The 21,605-nt window shown below is 56.4% G+C and overlaps 7 protein-coding genes across 7 annotated transcripts; all 7 read left to right on the top strand.

Moving 5' to 3' along the window:
- Nucleotides 1–1,386: 1,386 nt before the first annotated feature.
- JKF63_02598 (uncharacterized protein) lies at nt 1,387–3,948 on the top strand (the record flags this gene model as incomplete). The annotated part of the gene is made up of 1 exon (XM_067898623.1): nt 1,387–3,948. The coding sequence occupies one exon, from the start codon at nt 1,387–1,389 to the stop codon at nt 3,946–3,948; it is 2,562 nt and encodes an 853-aa protein (XP_067754780.1).
- Nucleotides 3,949–4,850: 902 nt separating this feature from the next.
- On the top strand, nt 4,851–6,827 carry JKF63_02597 (uncharacterized protein; the record flags this gene model as incomplete). Its single annotated transcript, XM_067898622.1, has 1 exon — nt 4,851–6,827. One exon carries the CDS (start codon nt 4,851–4,853, stop codon nt 6,825–6,827), a length of 1,977 nt encoding a protein of 658 aa, XP_067754779.1.
- Nucleotides 6,828–8,399: 1,572 nt separating this feature from the next.
- Nucleotides 8,400–9,416, top strand: JKF63_02596 (uncharacterized protein; the record flags this gene model as incomplete). Its single annotated transcript, XM_067898621.1, has 1 exon — nt 8,400–9,416. The coding sequence occupies one exon, from the start codon at nt 8,400–8,402 to the stop codon at nt 9,414–9,416; it is 1,017 nt and encodes a 338-aa protein (XP_067754778.1).
- Nucleotides 9,417–11,161: 1,745 nt separating this feature from the next.
- Nucleotides 11,162–11,620, top strand: JKF63_02595 (uncharacterized protein; the record flags this gene model as incomplete). Its single annotated transcript, XM_067898620.1, has 1 exon — nt 11,162–11,620. The coding sequence occupies one exon, from the start codon at nt 11,162–11,164 to the stop codon at nt 11,618–11,620; it is 459 nt and encodes a 152-aa protein (XP_067754777.1).
- Nucleotides 11,621–12,627: 1,007 nt separating this feature from the next.
- Nucleotides 12,628–13,941, top strand: JKF63_02594 (uncharacterized protein; the record flags this gene model as incomplete). The annotated part of the gene is made up of 1 exon (XM_067898619.1): nt 12,628–13,941. One exon carries the CDS (start codon nt 12,628–12,630, stop codon nt 13,939–13,941), a length of 1,314 nt encoding a protein of 437 aa, XP_067754776.1.
- Nucleotides 13,942–15,443: 1,502 nt separating this feature from the next.
- Nucleotides 15,444–19,142, top strand: JKF63_02593 (uncharacterized protein; the record flags this gene model as incomplete). Its single annotated transcript, XM_067898618.1, has 1 exon — nt 15,444–19,142. The coding sequence occupies one exon, from the start codon at nt 15,444–15,446 to the stop codon at nt 19,140–19,142; it is 3,699 nt and encodes a 1,232-aa protein (XP_067754775.1).
- Nucleotides 19,143–20,082: 940 nt separating this feature from the next.
- JKF63_02592 (uncharacterized protein) lies at nt 20,083–21,402 on the top strand (the record flags this gene model as incomplete). Its single annotated transcript, XM_067898617.1, has 1 exon — nt 20,083–21,402. One exon carries the CDS (start codon nt 20,083–20,085, stop codon nt 21,400–21,402), a length of 1,320 nt encoding a protein of 439 aa, XP_067754774.1.
- Nucleotides 21,403–21,605: the final 203 nt, after the last annotated feature.

Here is a 21,605-nt window from a genome sequence, read left to right as displayed (position 1 = left end):
CTTTGTGTCTTTTGGACGGCGTATGTCGGCGATTCGTCGTCGTCTTGGTGGCTCGTACTGATTGGTTCCCTTACCTTTTGTATTCCCTCTGTGTAATATGACGCGAAGGAGCCCTGCACTTGTCGTGTCTAGCTCTCTCCCTCTTGATACTTCTTGTATCTGTGCATTTGTTTGCTTGTGTGTGTGTGTGTGTGTGTGCATCGATCAGGGGACGTGTACACGTCCTCCTCACCCGCTTCTGTCTCTGTGCAGCCAGTGTGAAAATCTGATCGAAGGCGACTCGCTGGGGTGCGGGGAGAGGGTAGTAAGCCGATTCAGCGACTCCACAGTTTTTTTTTTGTACGCCTCCACAATTACCCTTTCCCTTCACTTGCAAACCCACGCAAGTCGCCCTTTGGTGTTCCTTCCGGGACCCCCTCCCTTGGTTAGCCTCTATCAGGCACGCATTCATCTGCGACTGTATGCACGAGCCTCCTAATCCCCTCGCAGGAAAAATTACTCTTTTTACCTCGTGGCTTTGGCTTCCATAAAGCCCTCACTTCCTTTCCTCTCTCCCTCCGAAGCCTAGAAGTGAGGCGGAGGCGGAAGCGGGGAAGGGGGGGGGGCGGTTGGAGCTCATAGTGCGCTCATGCCTGTCCATTGTCTGCTTGGCAGCATGTGAAGCTTCTTGAGGCGAACAAAAGTGAACGAGCCTCCTCTTGTTTGCCGGTGAGACTCCTGTACTCTTCTCACCACCCCACGTTCTTTTTAAAAAACTCGTTGCTTGTTTCCTGCGGTCACAGCGGCTCTCGCGCACCGATCCGTCGCTGCTGACACAGGGACACTGAATCCACACCGATGACACTAAAAGAGGGAGAGGGGATACATGACATCAACAGTAGTGCATCTATGATTCATTTTTGTTCTTTTTTTTTTTCCAAGACCGAACTGCTGAGCCGAACTGAGTGTCTTCCTCCTCCTCCTCCTCCCCCCCCCCCACCCGCTGTCTCCTTTCTCTCCCTCTAGTGAATACTGTTTTTTTCACGCAGGGCATATGCAGGGGGGAAAAACAAAAAAAAAACGCAGCACATGCCTTCTTTCATCTACGGCACCCGCCTCCACGAATTCACACCGTTTTATACATACGCATTCAAATTCGGACCCCGGCGACCGAGTTAAATATTAAGGCTGTGGTCATCTGTATTTACTTTTTTTTTTGTTGTTTCGCTCCTCCTCCCCTCGTATATGCGCTCTCTGAGGGAGCCGCAAGACTTCGCCGCTTGTGCCGCCTGCACTATCAACAGTCGTCCCCCACACTAGGGTCTCCCTTCTCATGTCGTCACAGATTGCGTGACAAAGTTGCTCACCTTCCGTGCTGACCTTGTCGGCGCTATACGTACAAACGGCATGCAGCGAGACATGACCCAGCTGCCGGCACCGCTACTACCTGAGTTCCCCAGCACGACTAGCGCCGCGGTCTCCCCGCCTGCCAGTGATGCAACGACACCGGCTGCTGCATCGGCCATCTCCTCGGCAAAAGGGCTGGCGCGCTACTTTCATGGGATAGCCGCGGGGGATGATATGACTGAGCTGATTCGCGGTCTGCGCTCCTCGATGTGGAGGTGCTACCAAGATTGCCTACAGCCTCCCACATGGGCGCAGATGCTCGCGGCGTCAGCGTCGACGAGCCAGGCTGCGATTGGCGTGGGGGCGTCCGCGGATGGTGCCGTCGACGCCTCGTCGTGCGGACATGACGCCTCGCTGATAGGGTCCGAATTCGAAGGTGTCTTCACTCAATGTACAAAAACGATGCGCGCAAGTGAGCGCTCGGAGGCGGGCCTGACGGTCTCCGCCCCAGCCATTCCAAGGTTCATCCCGGCCGACAAACTGAAGGCTGCGGATCGAAGGCAGTACTGGTTGGCCACCAAGGCCGCTATGCTTTTCTCTGTTGAGGCCCCGTGGGCTGCGGAGGAGGCGACAGCGCTTCACTGTTGCACCGTGACCCGCTCTCTTTTGTACAACTACTACTACCCCAGTGAGAGTCGTCAAGACGCTCCCAGCAGGAAGCCGCACGTGGGCGCCACCTTGGGTGCTGCACCGGCCATGTCCACTTTGCAGAATGGGGAGGTGCGGTGGGTGTTGAGTGATACTCGGGTCGTCGAAATCGCCAAGGAGGAGCTGAGGGCGAATCGATGCGATGGCGGTGACTGTGGGTGGAAACGTGCCCTCGCGCTGCTGCGTCAGGTGGACCCCACACCACTCACCTCGGCTGTGGAGCTGGAACTCTACCGACGCACTGACGGCCACCACTGGGCCGAAGCGCTGCGCTGCCTCTGGCGCATCGAGCCGACTCGCTGGACTGAAGTGGATGTGGCGGCTGCAATGCGATGTCTGTACTCCGCTGGTCGCCGCCACCACCACCAACAGCGAAGCAGCGGCTCGTATGCCACCAGCTCCCTGTTCCAGGCACGACTCATAGCGCACGCGTTTCGCATTCACAACGCTGTTGAGGCGGCGGGATTGCTGCGATGGAGTACACCCTCAACCCTCAATGACACCTTAGGTCTTATTGCATTCGATTCGGCGGGGTGGCATCATGCATGCATACTGTTGGATAAGTTGCTTGCGAGTGCAGCTGCCGGCGCTCGCCTTCCCGACAGGGATTCAAGCAAAGGGTCTATCAGGGGAGTTGCAGACGTAGTCCAGGGCAAGAAGGCAGTGTGCAGTATGCAGTGCATCACAGGAGCCGAAGAGACCTCTGAAGGTGACACGTTCCTATTGTCAACATTTTATGACCGCGCGATCGCGTCGCAGAGCGATGGTGGATCGACGACCAGCTCCTCGGCAAAGCGCGCGTCGTCCCCCGAATCACTCTATCACCTCGTAAGAGCCAATGCGGTAACTGTTCATCAGACGTGTCGTGCCTTTCAGTCCCGCTGGGATGAAGGGCTGCGTTATGTTCAACTCCTGCAGAACGCCTTTGTGGACACCATCAACCTTCCATCCGACATCGCCGCAACAGAAGATGTGCTGCGATTGTGCATTGCTGGCCAGCAGTGGGAGGCTGCGCTGCGACTTGTGTCAGCTCACCAGCTTGTGATGGCAGACGACGCTGAAAAACGTCGCCTGTCGCCAGTGATGCAGCACGGAAGCCTCACCTCTGCGGCGTCGAGGGTTTCTGCGGCAGCTGCAGTCGTGGCCCCCAAAAGGGCAACACTACCTCACCAGCGTCAGCACTACAGTCCAGATGTCTTTCTGCAGCTTGTGCGCTTGCTCGGGTCTGTGCAGGCGTCCCGCTACGCTGCGTACGACCTAGTTTGCCGGTATGCTGCATCGACTGCCGCTTCATCATCTGCCGATGTCAACGTTGACGGGGGCCACAGTATCGCGGCTGACCTAAGACTATCGAAACACTACAGCACAGACCCAATCGCACGCGCCTACAATTTTCTTCTGCAGAGTGCAGACACCCTTCATTCAGCTGAGCAGGTTCTCGTGCAGCTTCGAAATTCTCGATCGCCCTCACTGCAAGGGCCCGTCTTGGACGCTCAAAGCTCCAAGGGTGACACAGGCAGCGAAGCAAGTCGGCAATTTCGTGACAGGGACGCCGGGCTTGCTGGGCTAGAGACTGAATCAGTGGCTCACCTTGCCTACCTATCGGCTGTTGCGGGCAACTGGTGCCGTGCACTGCACCACGCGAACGCACTCCTTCATGAGCCGCGCTATAGCGCCACGTTCTTCCCGACAGCTCGCCTACACGACGCGGTGCAGTACGCACTCGAGCGGGCTCCGTCACCCGGGCCCTCTTGGAGAGTATCTGTGCAGCTTTTCGCCGACATGATGGACCGCAACGTCCCAAGTTCCGAGGTGTCCTTTCAGTCCGTTGTGAAGCGGTGCTTCACTGACGGAGCTCCCGATCAGGCACAGAGGCTCTTTCACTTCGTATTGCGCAGAGGTGTGAGGTCGTAGTTTCAGTGAAGTGCTTTTGCGAGTGTGCGTATGCAAACATGGAAGCGTTCGTGTTCCTCCCCGGGAGAGGAAGACGTGCACACGCGCTGACGTGTAATTGATGCGCTCGAAGTGGATCCCCACAAGAGAGTGGTTTTATCGCTTTTTTTTTCTCCCCATTCTCTTGCTGTTTCGCGTATTTGCGAGCCCCCCCCCCCCCACACACACACAGGAACTCTTCATGATCAGGTGTCGACTTTGTTCTCCATCTCTGTGAGTGGAGGAATCCTCAAAGAGGAGTACGTTAGACTCCCCCCCCCCTTGCCATGCACACACAGACGTCGTGTACTCTGCTCCTCTCCTCCACCTCGACCTAAGCACACCTTTGGGTTTGTTTGTTAGAGCTCACCCGAGTGCATTCACGCATGCGTACCCCTTCCCCTTTCCTATACGGAAATTGGGGAGGGCCAACACCCGACTCGAACGCCTTCCGTGACGTTTCGTTAGGCAGCCTGCGTGCTTGCTTCTCTCTGGCTCTCCCCTCTTCCTCCCTCTCACTTCGGCGCTGATACCACAGGGAGGGGGTTCACCAATGTGCCCCTCGTTTTCTATGCTCTCTCTCTCTATCATCTCGCTTGTCCCTCCTTTCCCTTCCCTCCCCCCGCTTTTTTTTTGTGCGGTCTTCATGACTTCGTGATGCCGATTCTCATGCACCTGCACATCGTACACACACGCATCCCTCAGAAGCGCGAGGGGCGACTACAGCTCGAACAAACGCGCACAGGTTTTCTTGCACGTGTGGCCTTGACGAGGCACCCTGAGCACCGAAAATAAAGGAGAGGAGACAACACACGCACAGACACACACACACACACACACACACAGAGAGGCAGCGGCTATAGACACCGGAGCGTGCGCACACCATGGCATTCAACGCCTTCGCGAATTCGGCAACGTCGGGTTTTGGCGGTGCGTCAACACCGGCTGGGGGATTCACTTTAGGCGGCGTCGGAGGTGCAGCGCCTGCTGCGGCTGGCGGTTTCAACGCAGCTCCCGGCTCGGCTTCGCCTTCGGGGTTCAGCTTTGGTGCTGGCGCATCGGCTCCAGCCGTATCGACACCAACGCCGGCTGTGTCGACTATCGGATCTGGAGGGCTTGGCGCTGGTAGTGCAGTATCCTCGTTCGCCCCATCTACCAGCGGTTTCTCAACCAGCTTGAAGCCCCCGGCGAGCACGCCGGCGCCCTTTGGCAGTAGCGGATTCGGTCCTGGCACAACTGCTCCGACGGTCGCGCCGGCAACCACCACCCCAGGAGCCTTCACGCCGTTTGGCACTACGAGTACCCCGGCTGCACCCAGTTTTGGAGGGGGAGGCTTCGGCGGTACCACCCCAAGCACGGTGGCCGCCCCGTTTGGCGGCTTCGGCGCAAATGCGAGTGCCACTACCCCTGCCCCTCTCGCTGGTGCTGCCCCTGCCGCGGCTGCTGCTGCCGCTTCAGCGAGTACGTCACCGACACCAGGAGCGTTGAACTTTACCGCCGCACCTCCTGCTTCAGCTTCGCCCGGAACGGCATCGGCGGGCTTCGGGCCATTCGGTGGCGCTGCTGCTGCAGCGACGCCGACGCCAGTCGCGCCTACACCTTTTTCGCAAGGAGCCACAGCACCTGCCAGCGGAGGGTTCGGGCTCAACAACGGCACGAGCGGCACCCCTGATGCCGCTTCCTCGGCCGGTGGTGCAGGAAACAGGGGGTTTGCTGCTGCCACAGCGAGCCTTGGTGACAAAAACGCGTCACCAGCGCCCACGAGTGGCGCTGTCGGCGGTGGCTTCAATTTCGGTGGAGCTGCAGCCACTGCCCCCCCGACAGCCGGCGGTTTCAATGTAGGCGGTGCTGCCACGACTACTAGTGCTCTAACGGCGAACAAGACACTAGCTCCTGCCACTGCATCTCCTGGCGGCTTTGGTTTTGGTGGTTCGGCACCGAGCTCTACAACCACTCCTGCTACAACCCCTGCAACGGCAGGGTTTGGTGCGGCAGCGACGACTTCATCCTTGACCGCTGCTGCTGCTACACCTGCGCCTTCGCCTGCCACTAGTGGTGGTTTCAATTTTGGAGGACCTGGGGCTATGGCGGGGTCGTCTGACCCAACTAAGCCCATTGATTCCACAGCCTCTGCAGCAGCCACGGTGTCTTCTCTGGCAGCGACGACAGGTGGAAACGCCCTGCTCACAACGGCGGGTGCAACATCATCCATTAAAAAAAGTGAGGCAGCCCTGCCACCGGTTCCCGCAGCGGCTACCGCCGCCTCGCCTTCTCAGGAATTCGCCGGAAAGAGCCTTGGCGCGGTTCTGCGCAAGCTGGACGTTGACGTCGCACTAGATCAGCGGCACTTCGCGGATCTCGCTCGCCACGTCGTCGCCCGAGATCGGCAGATTATGGCACGTGGACGAGAGTTAGCTGAGGTACAGTCAGCTGTTCGGGATGCCGTCACAATGGCTAAAAACACTGAGGCGACTTTGGCTGAGTGTAAACGGCGGCAAACAACCCTCTCGGAGTATCTGCAATCCCTCGAAGACAAAATACAGCCATACTACGCGCAATGGGAGCAGCGGCAGCAGCAGCAGCAGCAGCTCCATTCAGCAGACCCTCGAAGCGTAGACCAACAGCGCGCTGCTACGTACGATAACGTTATAGCGCTGTTGGAGGATGTTCAGAGTGTGGAGGAGAAGGTGAGACGTGTCGTTCGCCAACATAACCAAGCCCGCAGTGAAATGCTAGGACTCAGTGAGATTGAGGGTACGATGCGCATGATCGACGGGCAGTTGTGTGCATTGCAGTGCTGCTCCGCGCTTGCAGCGGCGCTCGAGTTGGAGCTGGATCGTCTGCTTGGGAAGGCTGCCTAGTATGTCAAGGCGAAGGGAAGAAGGGAACAACACGCGGTCGTTGTGGCGTTGTGAATGGCGAAGTGGTGAGGCGTTGCCGTTGTATCCGGTGATGACTGTTGTCTTTAAATGTGAAAGGGAGAGGCGGGGGGGGGGGAGGAACGGCACAGAGTGAAGGAGATGTGCGCGTGCATACACAAACACATGTCCCCAAAAATAAGTAAAGACGCACACGCGCACTGAGAGGTGCAAAACTCAGAAAAGTTTGGCAGTCAGTGAAGCCATTCTCCATTGAAGCGCCTTTTCCTTCTTTTTTTTTTCCCTTTTACCTTCGTGGTTGTTGTGCGTGCACTCACCCAAACTGGAAAAAAAAAGTGTGACTCACGCATACACATACATTCACCCGTACATATCGGGGCAGGTAACGTTAGCTAACACACCAGCCAGCAGACATCACTAGAGGGAAGAAGCGAAGGACGTTTCAAGTGACAACGATGAGGGATTCTTCCCACGTCCTCTCCAGCGAGGATAACACAAAAGTCAAAGGCAAGGAGGTGCGGTGCGCATGCTGTCGGTGCATGGGTGCGTGTATGGGGAATCGCCAAAGACGATGGCAGAGGGACTGAGCCTATCCACTTCCGGGCTGGTTATTGCTGGCGTCGGTCCGGACAGCACGGCGTGGGTGCGTCGCAGTGGGAGCGAAATGCGGAGAAAGAGAGAGGGAAAGAAAAGCGGGATTCTTACAGCAAACACTCCCGACATTTTGTAGATTTTCTTTCCTGTGCCCCTCTCCTCCCCAGCCGCTTTTATCTCCGTTGACCTCTTCTCTCTAAGGGGGGGGGGAGGAGGGAGGTGAAGGCGGCGGTGCAATTCTGATCACCTTTCCCCTACTTGCTCCTGCACACCTCATCGTCCGCACCACACCACGCTTTCCTTTCCCTTCTTTCCCCTCTCTCTTCCCGCGCGGGCACCCTCTTCTTTTTGTGATGCGACTCGCCTTCGTTCCTATTGTGTTGGTCGCATCCTATCTCACAAGACGGAGTTCCGGCCACTCGTGTCGCTGCCGGCCTCCTCTCGCTCTTGTTATGTTCTCTTCATGACTGTTTCTTTTTTTTTTTGCGCGCTCTCCTCCTTCCTCACTCTACCCTCTTCGTTCCCGCGGCGCCGTCTTTCGAGTGCCCGTGTGTCGATTGTTGTTGTTGCTGCTTTCGCGTGTCGTCCCCCCCCCCCTCCCTCGTCACCCTTCCACACTACCGCCGCCACAGAAAACAACAGCAGCAGCAACGCTCTTTATTTTTTTCCGTTTGTTTTTGTCGTCGTCGTCCTCCTCCTCCCTTCTTCTTCTCGCCTATTTCTTATCATTGTTTTGATAAGTACAGAGTTGTGTGTCTGTGTGTTTGATTCGCTCATGGTGGGGGAAAAGGGGGGAGGGGAGAGAGAGAGTCGACCAAATCAAACATATTGGCAACCGGTGATAGCCACACACACACACACACACACAGAGAGAGAGAGCGAGAGACAGTCTTTAGAATTGGAAGCATAGCGGATCATATTTAGCAGATCAAGTAATCCCTCACCATCCCCGGAGTCGTCATGGTCAAGTTCCTCACATTTGGTGCAGCCACCGCCCTCGGCGCTGCGTTTCACGCTTATGCGTCATCCCAGCGCATGGCGGCAGAGTGTGCAGCAAACAAGGATGTCTTCACCATCAAATTCAAGCCCTTTGTGCTGGGCGAAGTTTTGAATTTGGCTGAGGATGTCGCCATCTTCCGCTTCCTGCTAAACAACCCGAGCGACTCCTTCAACCTCATGCCCTGCAGCACATTACAGGCCCATTTTAAAGAGGGCGCAAACATGGTGGATCAGCCAATGCGTTTCTACACCCCGATCACGCCGAACGGGACGAAGGGCTACTTCGATCTGCTCGTGAAAAAGCAGAGACCGGGCCGATTCACCGAGCACCTCTTTTCTATGAACGTCGGCGAGTCGCTGCTGTTCCGCGTCGTGCAGTATAAGCTGACGTACAAGAAGAATCGCTGGTCCGATGTGGGCATGATCTGCGGCGGCACAGGGCTGTGCCCCATTCTGCAGTTCATGAACGCCTCTCTAGACACGGAGGGTGATTCGACCAAGATAAGCATGCTCTTTGCTAACCGCTCTGAGAACAAGATCCTCCTCAAAGGTATGTTGGACGAGAAGGCTCGCGAGCACAAAGATCGGTTGCAGATTTTCTACACTGTGGACGGCTTCGATGATCCCAACATGATTCCGAACCCAGTCTACAAAAAGGGCGCGCCGCTGACGGTAGACTTGGCGAGCCAACCAAGTACAAGCCCGGATGGTAAGAATTACTTCCAGGGCTTCAAAGGCCACATCGACATCCCGATGTTACAAGCAACGATGCCGAAGCCATCGCCTTCGACCCTGCTTCTCGTCTGCGGGCCTGACCCGATGATGGTGAAGGTGGTTGGTGCAGCACCCATGGTGCTACGCGCCATGTCTGGCGGCCTCGCGTATCAGCCTTCCGGTGCGGTGCTGAATAACGCGGCAGATGTTTCCGGCTTTCTTGGCGACATGGGCTACCAGAAGGAGATGGTCTACCGCTTCTAGAGGTATGCGTCACTTAAGGTGAAGCTACGATCACGAGGAGTTTGCCCTCGGAGGAGAGAGAGAGATGGGAGGGGAGGAGGAGGAAAAAAACAAAAAAAGAGCGCCTTCAGCAGTATCGACAGAGCCATGTATGTTTGAGCGTCAGTTCGCAACACACCTGCACACAGCACATCTCTACTTACCTTGGGGTTAGGGAGGGGGAGGGGGTGCTTCGCCTCCCCCTCCCTTTTTTTTTCTTATGTTACAGTTTGATGTTTCCTCCTCGATCCTACTCATTTTCAAACTTTTTTTTTAACGTGATTTTTTCTCTCTCCGTTAATCGTGTGTTTGCGTGGGTGTGTACCTGGGGTATGCGTTACAGGGATCCGTACGCGGTTCTGTAAGGCCCAAACAGATAACTACAATTTGAAAGGGGAATTAAAAAAGGAAAAGGATGAGAAGAGCAAACAGAGAGGCAATCCGATGAGGGCTGCGTCGTTGGATCGTTTCTCTGTTCATGGCTCTCTGTGTATTGGCCTTGGCGCGTGTGTGTGTGTGTGTATGCATACGGTGTTGTTTGGCGTTTTTGTTGGTGTTGCTTTTGGTGTCTTCGGTCCACACCGCTTCCTCCCCTCTCTTTTCAATTTTTTGTTAGAAAAGTTGTGTGCTCCAGGCGGAAGGGAGGAAGGGAGGGTGGGGGGGGGGAGGGGAGCCTTGTATGTTTTATTTCACACGCACGCACGCACACACACACCTCTCTCTCCTCGTCTCTCTCTCTATTGTTTTGTGTGTGTTTCCCCTCATCCCCCCACTCGTGCGGGTGCTTGGGCATCCTTTGCTCTTCGATTTACTTTTCACTTCCATTTCTTTTTGAGATTCCTGCACGCGTACGCGCACACGACAGACAGAGGGACGCACACTTGGCATGTAGACGTCTTCCTTGTTATCCTTTTTACTGTGAGTGTGTGTGTGTGTGTGTGTGTGTGCTCGCGCGCGCCCGCGCGCCCACTTCAGCGTTGTGGATGGCGCCTCTTTGTGCATGTAAAGAATTTATGTTCGCATGCGCGTGTAAAGGTTATGTCATGTATATGGGCTTTGTCCTTGCACAAGAGAGAGAGAGAGCGGGAGAGAGGCGCTGCTCATCTGCATTTCTTATTTGTTTTTGTGTTACCGCTTAAGACGTAAAGATGAAAGGACCACCCTTCCGAAAGAAAACCCCGAGAAAACGAGGGTGTCAAAAGGAAAAAAAAATGTCGCGTCAACCATTTTTATTTTTCGTTGTGGGGGGGCGGGGGGAAGGGGGGAAGAGGAGGGCGGCAGAGCATCAGCAATACACATGTTCGTGAATATCGAGCATATTGATCTGACGGCACGGTCTCACGGCCCCCCGATGTGTTCACCATGGTTGTCACGTCTTTTTCTTCTTACGGCTAGCCTCGCTCTTCATCCGAATCCACTCCTGTCTCTTTCCACTGTCTCGCATTGCGCTCCCTCTATGCCGGTGCCTCTACACACCGCTAGGGGCCTCGTCATTCTTTGTTGTTGTTTTGCTCTTTGCTCTGCGCTAGGTGTGACCCCTATCACAGAAGCTCCGCACCCCATTGGTCTAGTACGCAAGTCGGGGCAAACATACAAATATGCAACTGCGTGAGCGTCAAACATGGACAGTACACGAGAGTGCTTCAGAAGGACGTTCGTACGCTGCCGGTAGCGCGACGCCTGAGCCCTCACCACCACCACCACCAGCACCAGCAGCAGAGGTGTCGATGCGCTCTCGCATATTAGCGACACACGGGTCACAGCCGATGTTTCTCGTAAACGCTTCTCTTGCCGGCGTTTGTGGTGCGCTTTCCAGTGTAGTTGGAAAGCTCGCTGTCGAGTCTGCGCGCGTCCCTTTGCTAGTGCGGAGCGGCGGCCTCTATCTGAAGCTCGACGTAGCGACTCTGGAGATGGTAGAGGCCGTCGTGCCGTGGCTGGTACGCATCTTTTTTTTCCTGATGAACGCTCTGCTTACGGCGACGATGTGGCGCTTCTACCTGAAAGCGCTTTCGCAGGGTCCGACGCCAGTCTGCCAGATCTTGAACACAGGGATGAATTTTGTTGTGAGTGCGTTGGCCGGCCTTGTCTTTTTCGCAGAGGAGGTGACGCCGATGTGGGCGGCTGGGGCTTTGTCGATCATCCTGGGTCTTGCTCTGGTGGTGTCTGACCCGAAAGTTGGCGCGTGAGGGGGAGATGGCGAGGAGCGAGTACGTTTTTCTCTCGGTGGGTGTTTTAGATGGGCGAGGTATTATGCACTACACACGAAAACAAAAAGGATTCCGCTTTTCCTGCACACAGCAGGACTGCAGCGCTTACTCATCGCCCCCCATACCCTCCTGTCCTCCTTTGTTTTTGCTTGGCGAACAAGAGAGAGTAGGCGTGCGCCTTTTGCATACTTTCGAACCCTCTGAAGGTGTGGGCAAAGCACGCTGGGCGACCGGCATATGTGTAAGGTGATACGCGATGGGAAGCGCCTCCCCCTCCCCCTCAAAAAAAAACTCGTACCTGGATTTTTCTCTCCAAGGTATACACAGCGCGCATACGCAGTCCCCCTCCCCCTCCCCCTTCTCCTCCTCCTCTCCCTCGTTTTCTCTACACGGCCACGTCCTATCTCTCTCTGGTCGCTGTCGGCGCCGAATTCCTTGAGTAATTCTCTCCTGTCTTTCAACACTCATCCTCACATCCAGGGAAATTAAACAAGAAAGAAGTTCGTGTTTCTAGAACCCCTTTCCCCTACCCCCCCCCCTCCTCCTCCCGTCACACCATCCCTTACAGCCGTACGTCGTTTTGCTGGTGCGATTATTATTATTATTGACGTCCATCACAGTCGACGGCTTTTTTTTTTACTTGTTCTCTTAGTGGTGCCCGCTATTCTCGACTTGCGGTTGTGCAGGAGTGCACGCTTCCACTTCGCTTCCTCATTGGTCCAATTTCGGGTGGAGAGGGGGTGGGTGTGTGCAGTTACCGGAGAGAGGGATCATCGTGAGGGAGCTGTGCTTTGAATCAAGCGGTTTCTTTCATTCTGGCTTGTTCATCTCTTCCTCCCTGGATCCGCCTTGTTTCGGAACCTGAGACATTATTATTATTATCATATATATATATATATTGTTCACACGGTTCACTGCGTAATATTGTGTTTTACCCCCCTCCTTCCCACCTTCTCCTCCCTCCTCCTCCCTCCTGCTGTGTCACCATGGCGAAGGTAAAAAACCTCGTTTTGAAATCCGAGGCAAATCATCTGCAGCCCCGCACGACCGCCTACGAGTGGGGCGGCCCGATTGGTGGCCTCTTCATGGTGGTGTTTCTCCCCACACTGGTTGTGGCACTGAACAGTCTCTGTGCTGGGGAGCTGTGTAGCGTGATGCTAGTCATGCAGCTGCCCGCCATGATGAAGGAGGTGTTCCAAAACGCGTGGCCGATGGTGCCCGCGGCGATTGGCATCGAGCTTGCGTGGCTCGCCGCCCACGCTGTGTTCTCCATTCTCCCCATTGGCAAACTCGTTCACGGCGGAGAACTTCGCAACGGCAAGCGGCTTGCCTACCGCATGAACGCCATTCATGCGTTCCTTATTTCTCATGGTGTGCTGCTCGCCTTGCACTGCACCTCCACCATGAACATGGCCGCTATAGCCGATTGGTACCACCCCCTCATGATCGGCGCCATTATCATTGCATTTGTCATGTCAGTCGTGCTCTACGCGGCGTCGTACCGTAGTCACACCGTACTCACGGCCATCGGTGGCAACAGCGGGAACGCCCTGTATGACTTTTGGGTCGGCCGTGAGCTGAACCCCCGCACTGGTGCGCTAGACTGGAAGTTTATGTGTGAGCTGCGTCCAGGTCTTATCGGTTGGAGCATCATCAACTGGGCATTTGTGTGCAAGTCCGTCGAGATTGGTACCCTGACGCCCAGCATTGTCCTCACTGCACTACTCGAGTCGTTCTATGTGCTGGACGGCCTGCTGCTGGAGGAGGGGAACCTCACCATGATGGACATCGTGACAGACGGCTTTGGCTTCATGCTCTGCTTCGGAGACCTCGCATGGGTGCCGTTCACCTACACGCTCCAAACCAAGTACCTCCTCCACCACCCCGCGCACCTCTCACCTATGCATGTGTGCCTCTGCCTTTGCCTCTCCCTAGCAGGCTATCTCATCTTTCGCGGCGCCAACACGGAGAAGAACCGCTTTCGCAACAATCCACTGGACCCACGCGTGCAGCACCTGCGCGTCATGAAAACCTCCAAGGGCAAATCACTCATCATTTCCGGCTACTGGGGCATCTGCCGCCACCCAAATTATGTCGGCGACTGGCTGATGGCGCTCAGCTGGGCTGCGTTTAGCGGCTCTGCGGAGCTTTTGCCGTATTTCCACCCCATCTACTTTGGGCTCCTCCTCATGCATCGACAACTGCGTGATGAGCAGCACATGCAACTAAAGTACGGCAGGGAAGACTGGAGCGCCTTCTGTCGTCTTGTGAAGTACCGACTTTTTCCTTACATCTACTAGAAGAAAAGCGGGAAACGGGGAAACACTAAAACGAAGTGCGGTGCCGTCTCTCTCTCCGACTTCGTGACCCATGAGTGCTCCTGGTGCGATCAGGGGGACGCCAGCGAAGAGCTCAACAGGAGGAAGCACGAGGATCTCCTGTACCCGCAAAGAATGGTAGAGGGACCTCAAGCGTTCTGTGCCGCCCTCTCTTCTCATGCGACCATGATCGTTTGACCGAAAATTTTCACTCTTGTACACGTCGGGGCCGTGCAGGGCGGGGGGGGGGGGAAGAGCGAGAGGAGGAAGGGGGGGGGTGGCACTTCAAGGGATGTCGGTGTACACCTACGCGGTGCTCCCCCCCCCCCTTCCCTCATCCTCCCTACTGAAAGGGGCAGGTATAGAGCACACGAGGAAAAATAGATGAACAGGTGCAATCTGTAACGGGGGTCTCTTCTCTTTTGCCCAGGTGCACGCATGAGTGTTTTACCTGTTTTTTTTTGTTGAAAGGAGGTGTTGGGATCGAATAGGCTCCGTATCGTATTTGCTTGAATCAAGCACGCTCGTCCCCCCCAACATCCACACACACACACACATACAAACCAGAAAGGGTAGTTCTGCGTGGGTTTTTGTTTCCCCCTCCGAACTGACCAGTCAAGTTGGTAGTTGTCTGTATATATGTGTCTATGCAAATATCTTTGGCTTGGTGTTATTGGTGCATCCCTGCCTTGGCACCGACGCGCCCCACCCCCTCGTTCCCTCCTGCATAGGCCAAGTACATTATGCAAGTGTTCAGGCTCCGTCGCTGCGTGTGTGTCCTGGAATACCTCCTCAGGACTGCCTTCCCCCCCCCCCTTCCAACTCATTTCCCGCCGCTTCTTTTATTCCCTCACCTCCACTTGAACGCAGAGGAACGTGCCACGTTACTTTGTTAGTGTCTATCGGCGATCCTCCCCGAAAGGCCAAGCTGACGCGCCTGAGAATGCGGGTCTTCGCAGTATCTCAGGTTAACCCCCCTCCCCTTCCCCCCTGACGTTGCCTGTTGATAAGAGTCATAGTCTCGTTTGCTTCTCTTCTCATTTGCACGCACGGAACGTTTCGATCATCGTCACTCATATAAAAGTCTATAGAAAAGACCATTGTGTCCCCTCCCCTCCCCTCCCCTACACACACACACACACACGCGTTGACGAAGTGGTGTACAAGTCAATCGAGTTCATTTTCTTTTATATCCTTCCACTTTTTTCTTTACAGTTGCTGTGTTGTATTCTTTTCGCGTGTTTTCGATTTTCCAAGTGAACGACTCGCCGAGAAGGGAAGTGTGGGGGGGGGGGCGTCACAGCGATACAGCTCGACACACTCAGACGAACTAATACAAACCAATAGCGCACCCTATACCTATAGAAAGTGCTTCGCAGGCACGTAAACTCCACGTTGCCCCCCCCCTCCCCCCCTCCCCTCCCCCCCCCCAAGGAGCCAAGCAAAGCGAGAGAGAGAGAGACGAGCAAGGTCGTAGCGTTGCCATGTCGTGGGTTCGCGTGGAGTGCAGTGGCGGTTATCGCTACGTCGCTCCCTCCCATGGACGGAGCGCCCCACAACTGAATGGAATGGCGCAGCTTTGTCAATCTCCATTGAGTATTCGGGAGCTTCACACCTTCAGCACACACAATGACAATGCCCCTGCCGTATCCCGCTCGCGCAACCACGACCTATCTGGTGGCCTTGGCACCGATGAGTGTGTGAACGCGTGTGTCATGATCGACCAACGCGACTTGGGTGGCCACCTTGGCATCACGACAGTCGCCGTTGGTGATGAGGACGACAATGAGCAGGCGGCGTCATCGCCACTGCTGCTGCTGCTCCTTGATCGCGTGTTTTCAGTCCTGGAACGCACGAACGAGCGAGGCGTGCAGGTTTTGCTGGATGCACTCTGCACTCGCACACCGCCCCCGCTGACGCAAGTGGCGATTTCTGAGGCCGCTATCGTACGCGAAGATGACGGTGGGCAGCGCGTGCCACCCTCACTCTGGGCTGCACGCACACAAGGAAAGGAAAACTCCCTGAAAGACATCACCGGCAGCGTTAGTACCTCGTCGAACCGACAGTTTTTGCTCAAGCTCACCCAGAGCTGCCCTGCTGTCCAGGAGGTAGCCGCCGGGGCTGTGGAGGCGCTATCGGTCCAGCCACTTTCCTCAAGGATGACAGCCGCAACGGAGTCGGGCCAGGCGGTACCCACACTACCGCAACCGGCAGTCGCTCCCGTCAACAGGTCACCTGTGCAACCGTCCACCGCACTCTCTGAGTCCCCCATTTCTGCCTCGGTGGCGGCGCGGCCCCCCTTGAGCTACGCCGCTGCATTACGTCGTCGCTCGTTGCTGTATTTTATACCTCAAGGGGTTGTACCGCTGAGCCTTCTGGCGATTCACTTTGAGCTCTCCGCGTCTGCAATGAAGTGGGACAGGAAGGCGCGTGCCTCCAGTCCCGGTCTTGGTGAGGCCAATACTCAAACAACTGGATACACTCTCACAAGAAGCTTTGCTAACGCCACCACCGACCCCAGATCATCGCTCCATGACATTCTTCTTGAAGAGATGGGCTGCGTGCATGTCGGCGCTCCGCGGGCGGAATGGAACCTCAAGAGTCATGGCGTCTCTTTCTCGGGTGCGTTGTCTGGTGGCCGCTCAGGCTTGCTGCACTGTGTTTCGCACTTGCGACGACAGGGTGGGAAGCTCCTCAAGAAGAGTTCCAGCTGGGCTGCCGTAGCCCACACAGCAGAGGAGTCTGGCAGACTACTGGTTTGGGCGATCGCGCGTTTGTTGGCCGGCAGGGAGAGGCACATGAGCAAACAGCAGGCTGCCGATTTGCACCGCCTCATTTTACACGACCTTTGGTTTGTTGGAGACTCGAAATGCATCGAGGAGTCGACCGCTGCCGCCGGCGGTGGTGCGCCGTCAACTGCACAAGCCTGCATGTCACCCCTGGTCGCCGTTTACTCGCCATCTGGCTTGTTGTTTGCCTCCGAAAAGTTCACTATGCTGCTCAGTCACGAGGAGCAGGTGCTAGTGTCGGCTGCTGCGATAGACCGTCTGTCCCGCTACTCGGCACCTCGAAATGGTAGCGGGTTTGGTCCCAGTGCGCCAGCTGCAGATGCCCTTAGCTGGATCTCCTGGCCATTGCGGGTAGGGGAAGCCGAGGGCACTTTCTCCGGTGCGGCAGTAATGGACGTGCTTCTCATCACTGTTGGCGATGCCTTGGCCTTTTGCCTGTTGTTTCCACGCATGTCCCCGTCACAGTCGATGCAAACGTCGGCATCCTTGCAGTCTGTGCAGTCCCTTCTCGAATCCACTGTGGCAACGGCGCGTTCTCGGGATCCAGCGTCTTCAGCGATGACAACAGTTCCACTCACTGCCGCTCTTGTGTTTGTATGTACACACAGCACTGCACCTTACACATCAACGTTCCACGATGCTCTCTTCGCGGTGACGGCACTGGAAGACACACTGAACGCGGGCAAGAGGACGTCATCGGGGGGGACCAGTAACTTGCCTGATGGCGAGCAGCTGGGCGTCGCAGAACACCTGCGCCGGCTGCTTTTGCGGGAAGCCTCCCAAAGTGAGACACGAAATGAACCAAGTGCGAGTGTCACAGTAACCAACTCTCCGGCTCCTCTGATTTCCAATGCGCCAAGGACAGAGCCCCAAACTGCCGCAGACCGCGCCGCGGCCGAGAACACCCGCAGACGCGGCACCGACGGAAGTGGCCCTCCTCGAAGCAGCGTGACCAACGCGCTTCACAAGATTTTCTCGTGCCTTCCGCCGCGTCATGACGACCCGGGTGGAGGTGTTGCCTCCTCGCGGCAAGTGTACGTCACCGCAGCGCAGCAGCAATCTAGCGCCTATGTGAATCGCTTAAGCGAAGAAGCACGTCTGTTGCCCTCAGTACCCACACCGTCTACAGACATGCCACAGGGCAGAGACCTCCACATCGCTGCTCTGTTGGCTATGCCGCTTGAGGAAATGCTGTGCTACGTCTCCGCCCTGGTCACTCGAAACGAGCTTGGGACGCTGCGGCCAAGCTATTCCTTGGGGCTTCACTCATTTTTTTTCTTACAACAGCCAGCGGTGGCAGCATCCGTCAAGCATCCAAGGCCCACATCTGCTAGAGTGCCAGCTCCAGGAGCACCGAAGGGGGAGGGGGACGCCCTCGCGCAGCGGTCAGCACCACCGACGCGGTTCGGGGTCTCGTTTGCACGATTTCGTCTCCAGCAATCGCCGTGCTCACCTGCGCTCATACCGGAGGAATGGGCAGACGCTGTTGGCGCGCCAGATGGATCGGGCGGCCAGCTAACCTTCTTCGAAGACCCCTCGCTGTTGCTCAAGCTAAGCACGCAAGACTTGCCACTCGCAGGAGGCACCGTAGATGAAAGGAGTGGGGAGGGCGAACTCGGTGAGACAGCCTCCGGAGGGGCAGTCCAGCCTCTGAAGGGGGCCGGTTCTGCGGACGTCTTGCTTGGGACGCAGGTGTCTGTGATTCCGGTGTGGTCACTTTTGCAGGCTGCGCCCGCTGAATCGCTGACGACTGGAGAGCTCAGCGATGCGGACACTGATACGATCGACTCGGACTCTGTCGAAGTCGCCGATGGCTCTCGCGGCATTCATGGATCTCTCCCTTCCATCGCCGCCGAAGACACACAGCTGGTCACCTCTCTTAATTACACATATTCACAGCGTCTCCGCCGCCGGGAACGTCCATATTTGTCTTTGGCTGCAACGCACTCCCGAGCCAGACCTGCTTCGGTCCAGGATGCATCTTTGACTGGGATGCATCCACAACTATTGATCCACACACCACAGACAAACGTCACAAACACGGAGGGCCTGAGGTCAAAGAAATCGACCGTTACGAAGCCATGGTGCCGAGTGAAGGCAGTTGTAAACATATGCGGTGACATCACGGGAGCGCGGCAAAGCATAGTGACGAGGGCTCTGCAGCGCCATGCGCTCTCCAGCTCGGCAGAGGAAAGTCTCATGAGCGGGGCCGGTGCACCCGGCAGCGGCAGTGGTGCCCCCCAGGCATCCGCAACCGTGCCGCTTGACAGTCTTCCAGCTGAGTGGGAGTACGCTGCCGATGCTCCGCCCAAGATGGTTGATCTGTGTCGTGAGGTGGTTTGGTGTCAAGAGGCGGCCCTGGCGCTGTTGAAGGGTGCGGCATCTCTTTCCTAGAAAACTAGTGGAGGGAGACCAACTACAGCGGGGTAGCAACGCGCACGTCCTTTACAAATGCCTGCCAATAATCAAACAGGGATCTGGCCACAATTTCTTGAAGGGTGAAGGTTGTGTCCCAACTGTTTTTTTGCGGATGCTCCATGTAGAAGGTGTCAGAACACCCGCCCCTCCTCACGATGCTTCTTGCGCACAGAGCGAGTGTGGACACAAGCAAAAGCAGGAGGCGCAACACAAGGAAGCTCACGGCGTACTCTCTAGGAAGCTGATGAACTTCGTCATTCCCTCTTCCCCCCTTCGCCACTCCCCTTTGCCACTCCCCTGCTCTCTGGTCACTTTTTAGACACCGGTGAACTGGCAGCGAGTAGAAGAAAAAAAAAAGCGAGAAGGCCGGGTGTGGCGGCACCAGTGGCACACCGTTCCTCTTAAATCGATGTGGTCTCCTACGCCTGTCTCACCTTCGGAAACAATTGCACTACGCCTCCCTGCCCCCATTACTTCATTGAGAGAGCTGCGTGCTGTTATTCATGATTTCGCACTCTCCCCTCCCTCCATCCCTCCCCACCTCTCCCACTTGGTGACGCTTGCACCCGCATATGTGAACACCTGTCGACCATATCGCATCGAGATGGATTCCGATGATGTCTCGTAACCTCGCCTCGACTAGCCTTGACTGACACCTTTCGCACATTTTTTTTTCAAAGAGCCGCAGACGGCCAGCGCACTGGAAGCGGGGGCGGTCCTTTGGTTGTTCGTCCGGTGTGAGATAATCGACGTGGTGCGCTGGGTTGTTTCAGCGCCGCGCTCGACATTATTCTGCGATTGCTCGCAGCCTCTCGTCCAACAAGTCCCACAGCGCCCCTCTTTTTTTTTCTCCAATCTTGTTTTATCTATTCTCGTGTGGTTTTACGGGGAGCCCTTTAATCATCACTGCCAAACCATGTCACACCAGCCTGGATCTGCAGAGGAGTTGTACGAATTCGTGTGTGCGTTGCAGAAGGAACAGCATTTGACGCAGGTCGAGCTCCGCGCGGTGCAGCGGCGTACGGAGACGCTACGGCAGGAGTTACATTCTCAGCAGTTACTAGAAACCGAAGAGCAGACGAAGCAGCAGGAGATTGTCAAAAAACTGGTCGGAAGCCGTTCCGAACGCTGGCTTGCTGAAGCGCAGGCAAGAGGAGCAGCGCGAGCCAGCGCCGATGCGGCTCAGCGGCTGTGTTTAAACAGACGGGCATTCGTTCAAAAATGCCACGACTACGTCCTCTCTGTTGGGAAAGGAAGAAGTGATGCTAGGCTGTCTGACGAGCTTCGCGCGCCAAACAATGGCACGGTTCTTTCTTGCGCTGGGGGTGAGTTGGGTGTAGACTTGTCAAGTACCCCCACTGCAGTAACATGCCGCAGCGCGTCCCTCATGCCGGCCGCAGATGTGCACCGGCTGCTTCTCCTGCTGAGAGCGAAGCTGGAACGGTCTCTCGAGATGAGCACGACGGCGCTGTCTGTCCCACTGCTTGCCCCCTCTCCAGTTGTATCAATGACAGAGGAAGGTTCAAGAGAGCAGCGTCGTGATCGCCACCCTTCCACCGAGCATGGTCTGACACGTGCAGTGACCGCCACCCCAATGTCTCCAGATGCCGCGGGTGCAAGTCTTCAGCGACCATCTTCGACATCTCTGACGGAAGTTGGCGTGTGTGGCACAGTCAAGGAAATGGGCAGCCCCCGGGAACGAAAGCACATCGGCTTTGCACCAGACAGCTGCTTTGAGCGAGTGACGGCCGTGTCCGCTGCCAACGCGAACCGCGGCACAAGAGAGACGCGCCCGCCGGAGACTAGGGCTGACTGTCCTTCCTCTGCGAACCCGAGAAACAGGCGACCCCCCGACACACAATGGTGCCGCAGCAACTTCACCGTGCGGCTGGCTTCGCGTTCTTCGACGCTCGTGGCCGAGGCTGCCGCACTAGGAGCAAAGCGTCAGCGCGCCTCGGAAGCTGCCAAGTCTACTCAGTCATCACCCACCGAAGCTGGAAGGGAAGATGCCGATAAAGGGGCTTCTATCAGCCCCGCACCACAGTGCACTAGTGTTGCTGCCCCGTCGGTCTCCGTGTGCCCCAGCGATCGTAGTCGCTTTCTCGCCCCAGTGGACTTGGTGCCCCCGCGCTTTGTCAAGGCCCCAACGCGCAACGACCGCAATGGGTCGAGCCGACGAACTGTGTGGAGATGGACAACGCGCGCGCCAAACGAGGAATACGGTGCAACGCTTTGAAGGGGAAACGAAAACCCGAAAAGGCGAATTCCCGTTGGTTGCAGAGGGGAGGGAGGGGGAGAGGGGGAGGGATGGGGGGTAACCTACCAGCGCCAGTGTCACGCAGTGTACTGGAAGGGGGGAGGGCCCGTGATAGAATTTGTACACATCTATGCATATATATTTATATATATGTATATTCCCGAGGTGTCTCGCTTTTCTTC

This window comes from Porcisia hertigi, chromosome 32 (genome assembly GCF_017918235.1).
Source record: "Porcisia hertigi strain C119 chromosome 32, whole genome shotgun sequence".
NCBI classification, from domain to species: domain Eukaryota; phylum Euglenozoa; class Kinetoplastea; order Trypanosomatida; family Trypanosomatidae; genus Porcisia; species Porcisia hertigi.
Note: the sequence above shows the minus strand (reverse complement) of the source record. Positions and strands in the feature narration are given on the sequence as shown.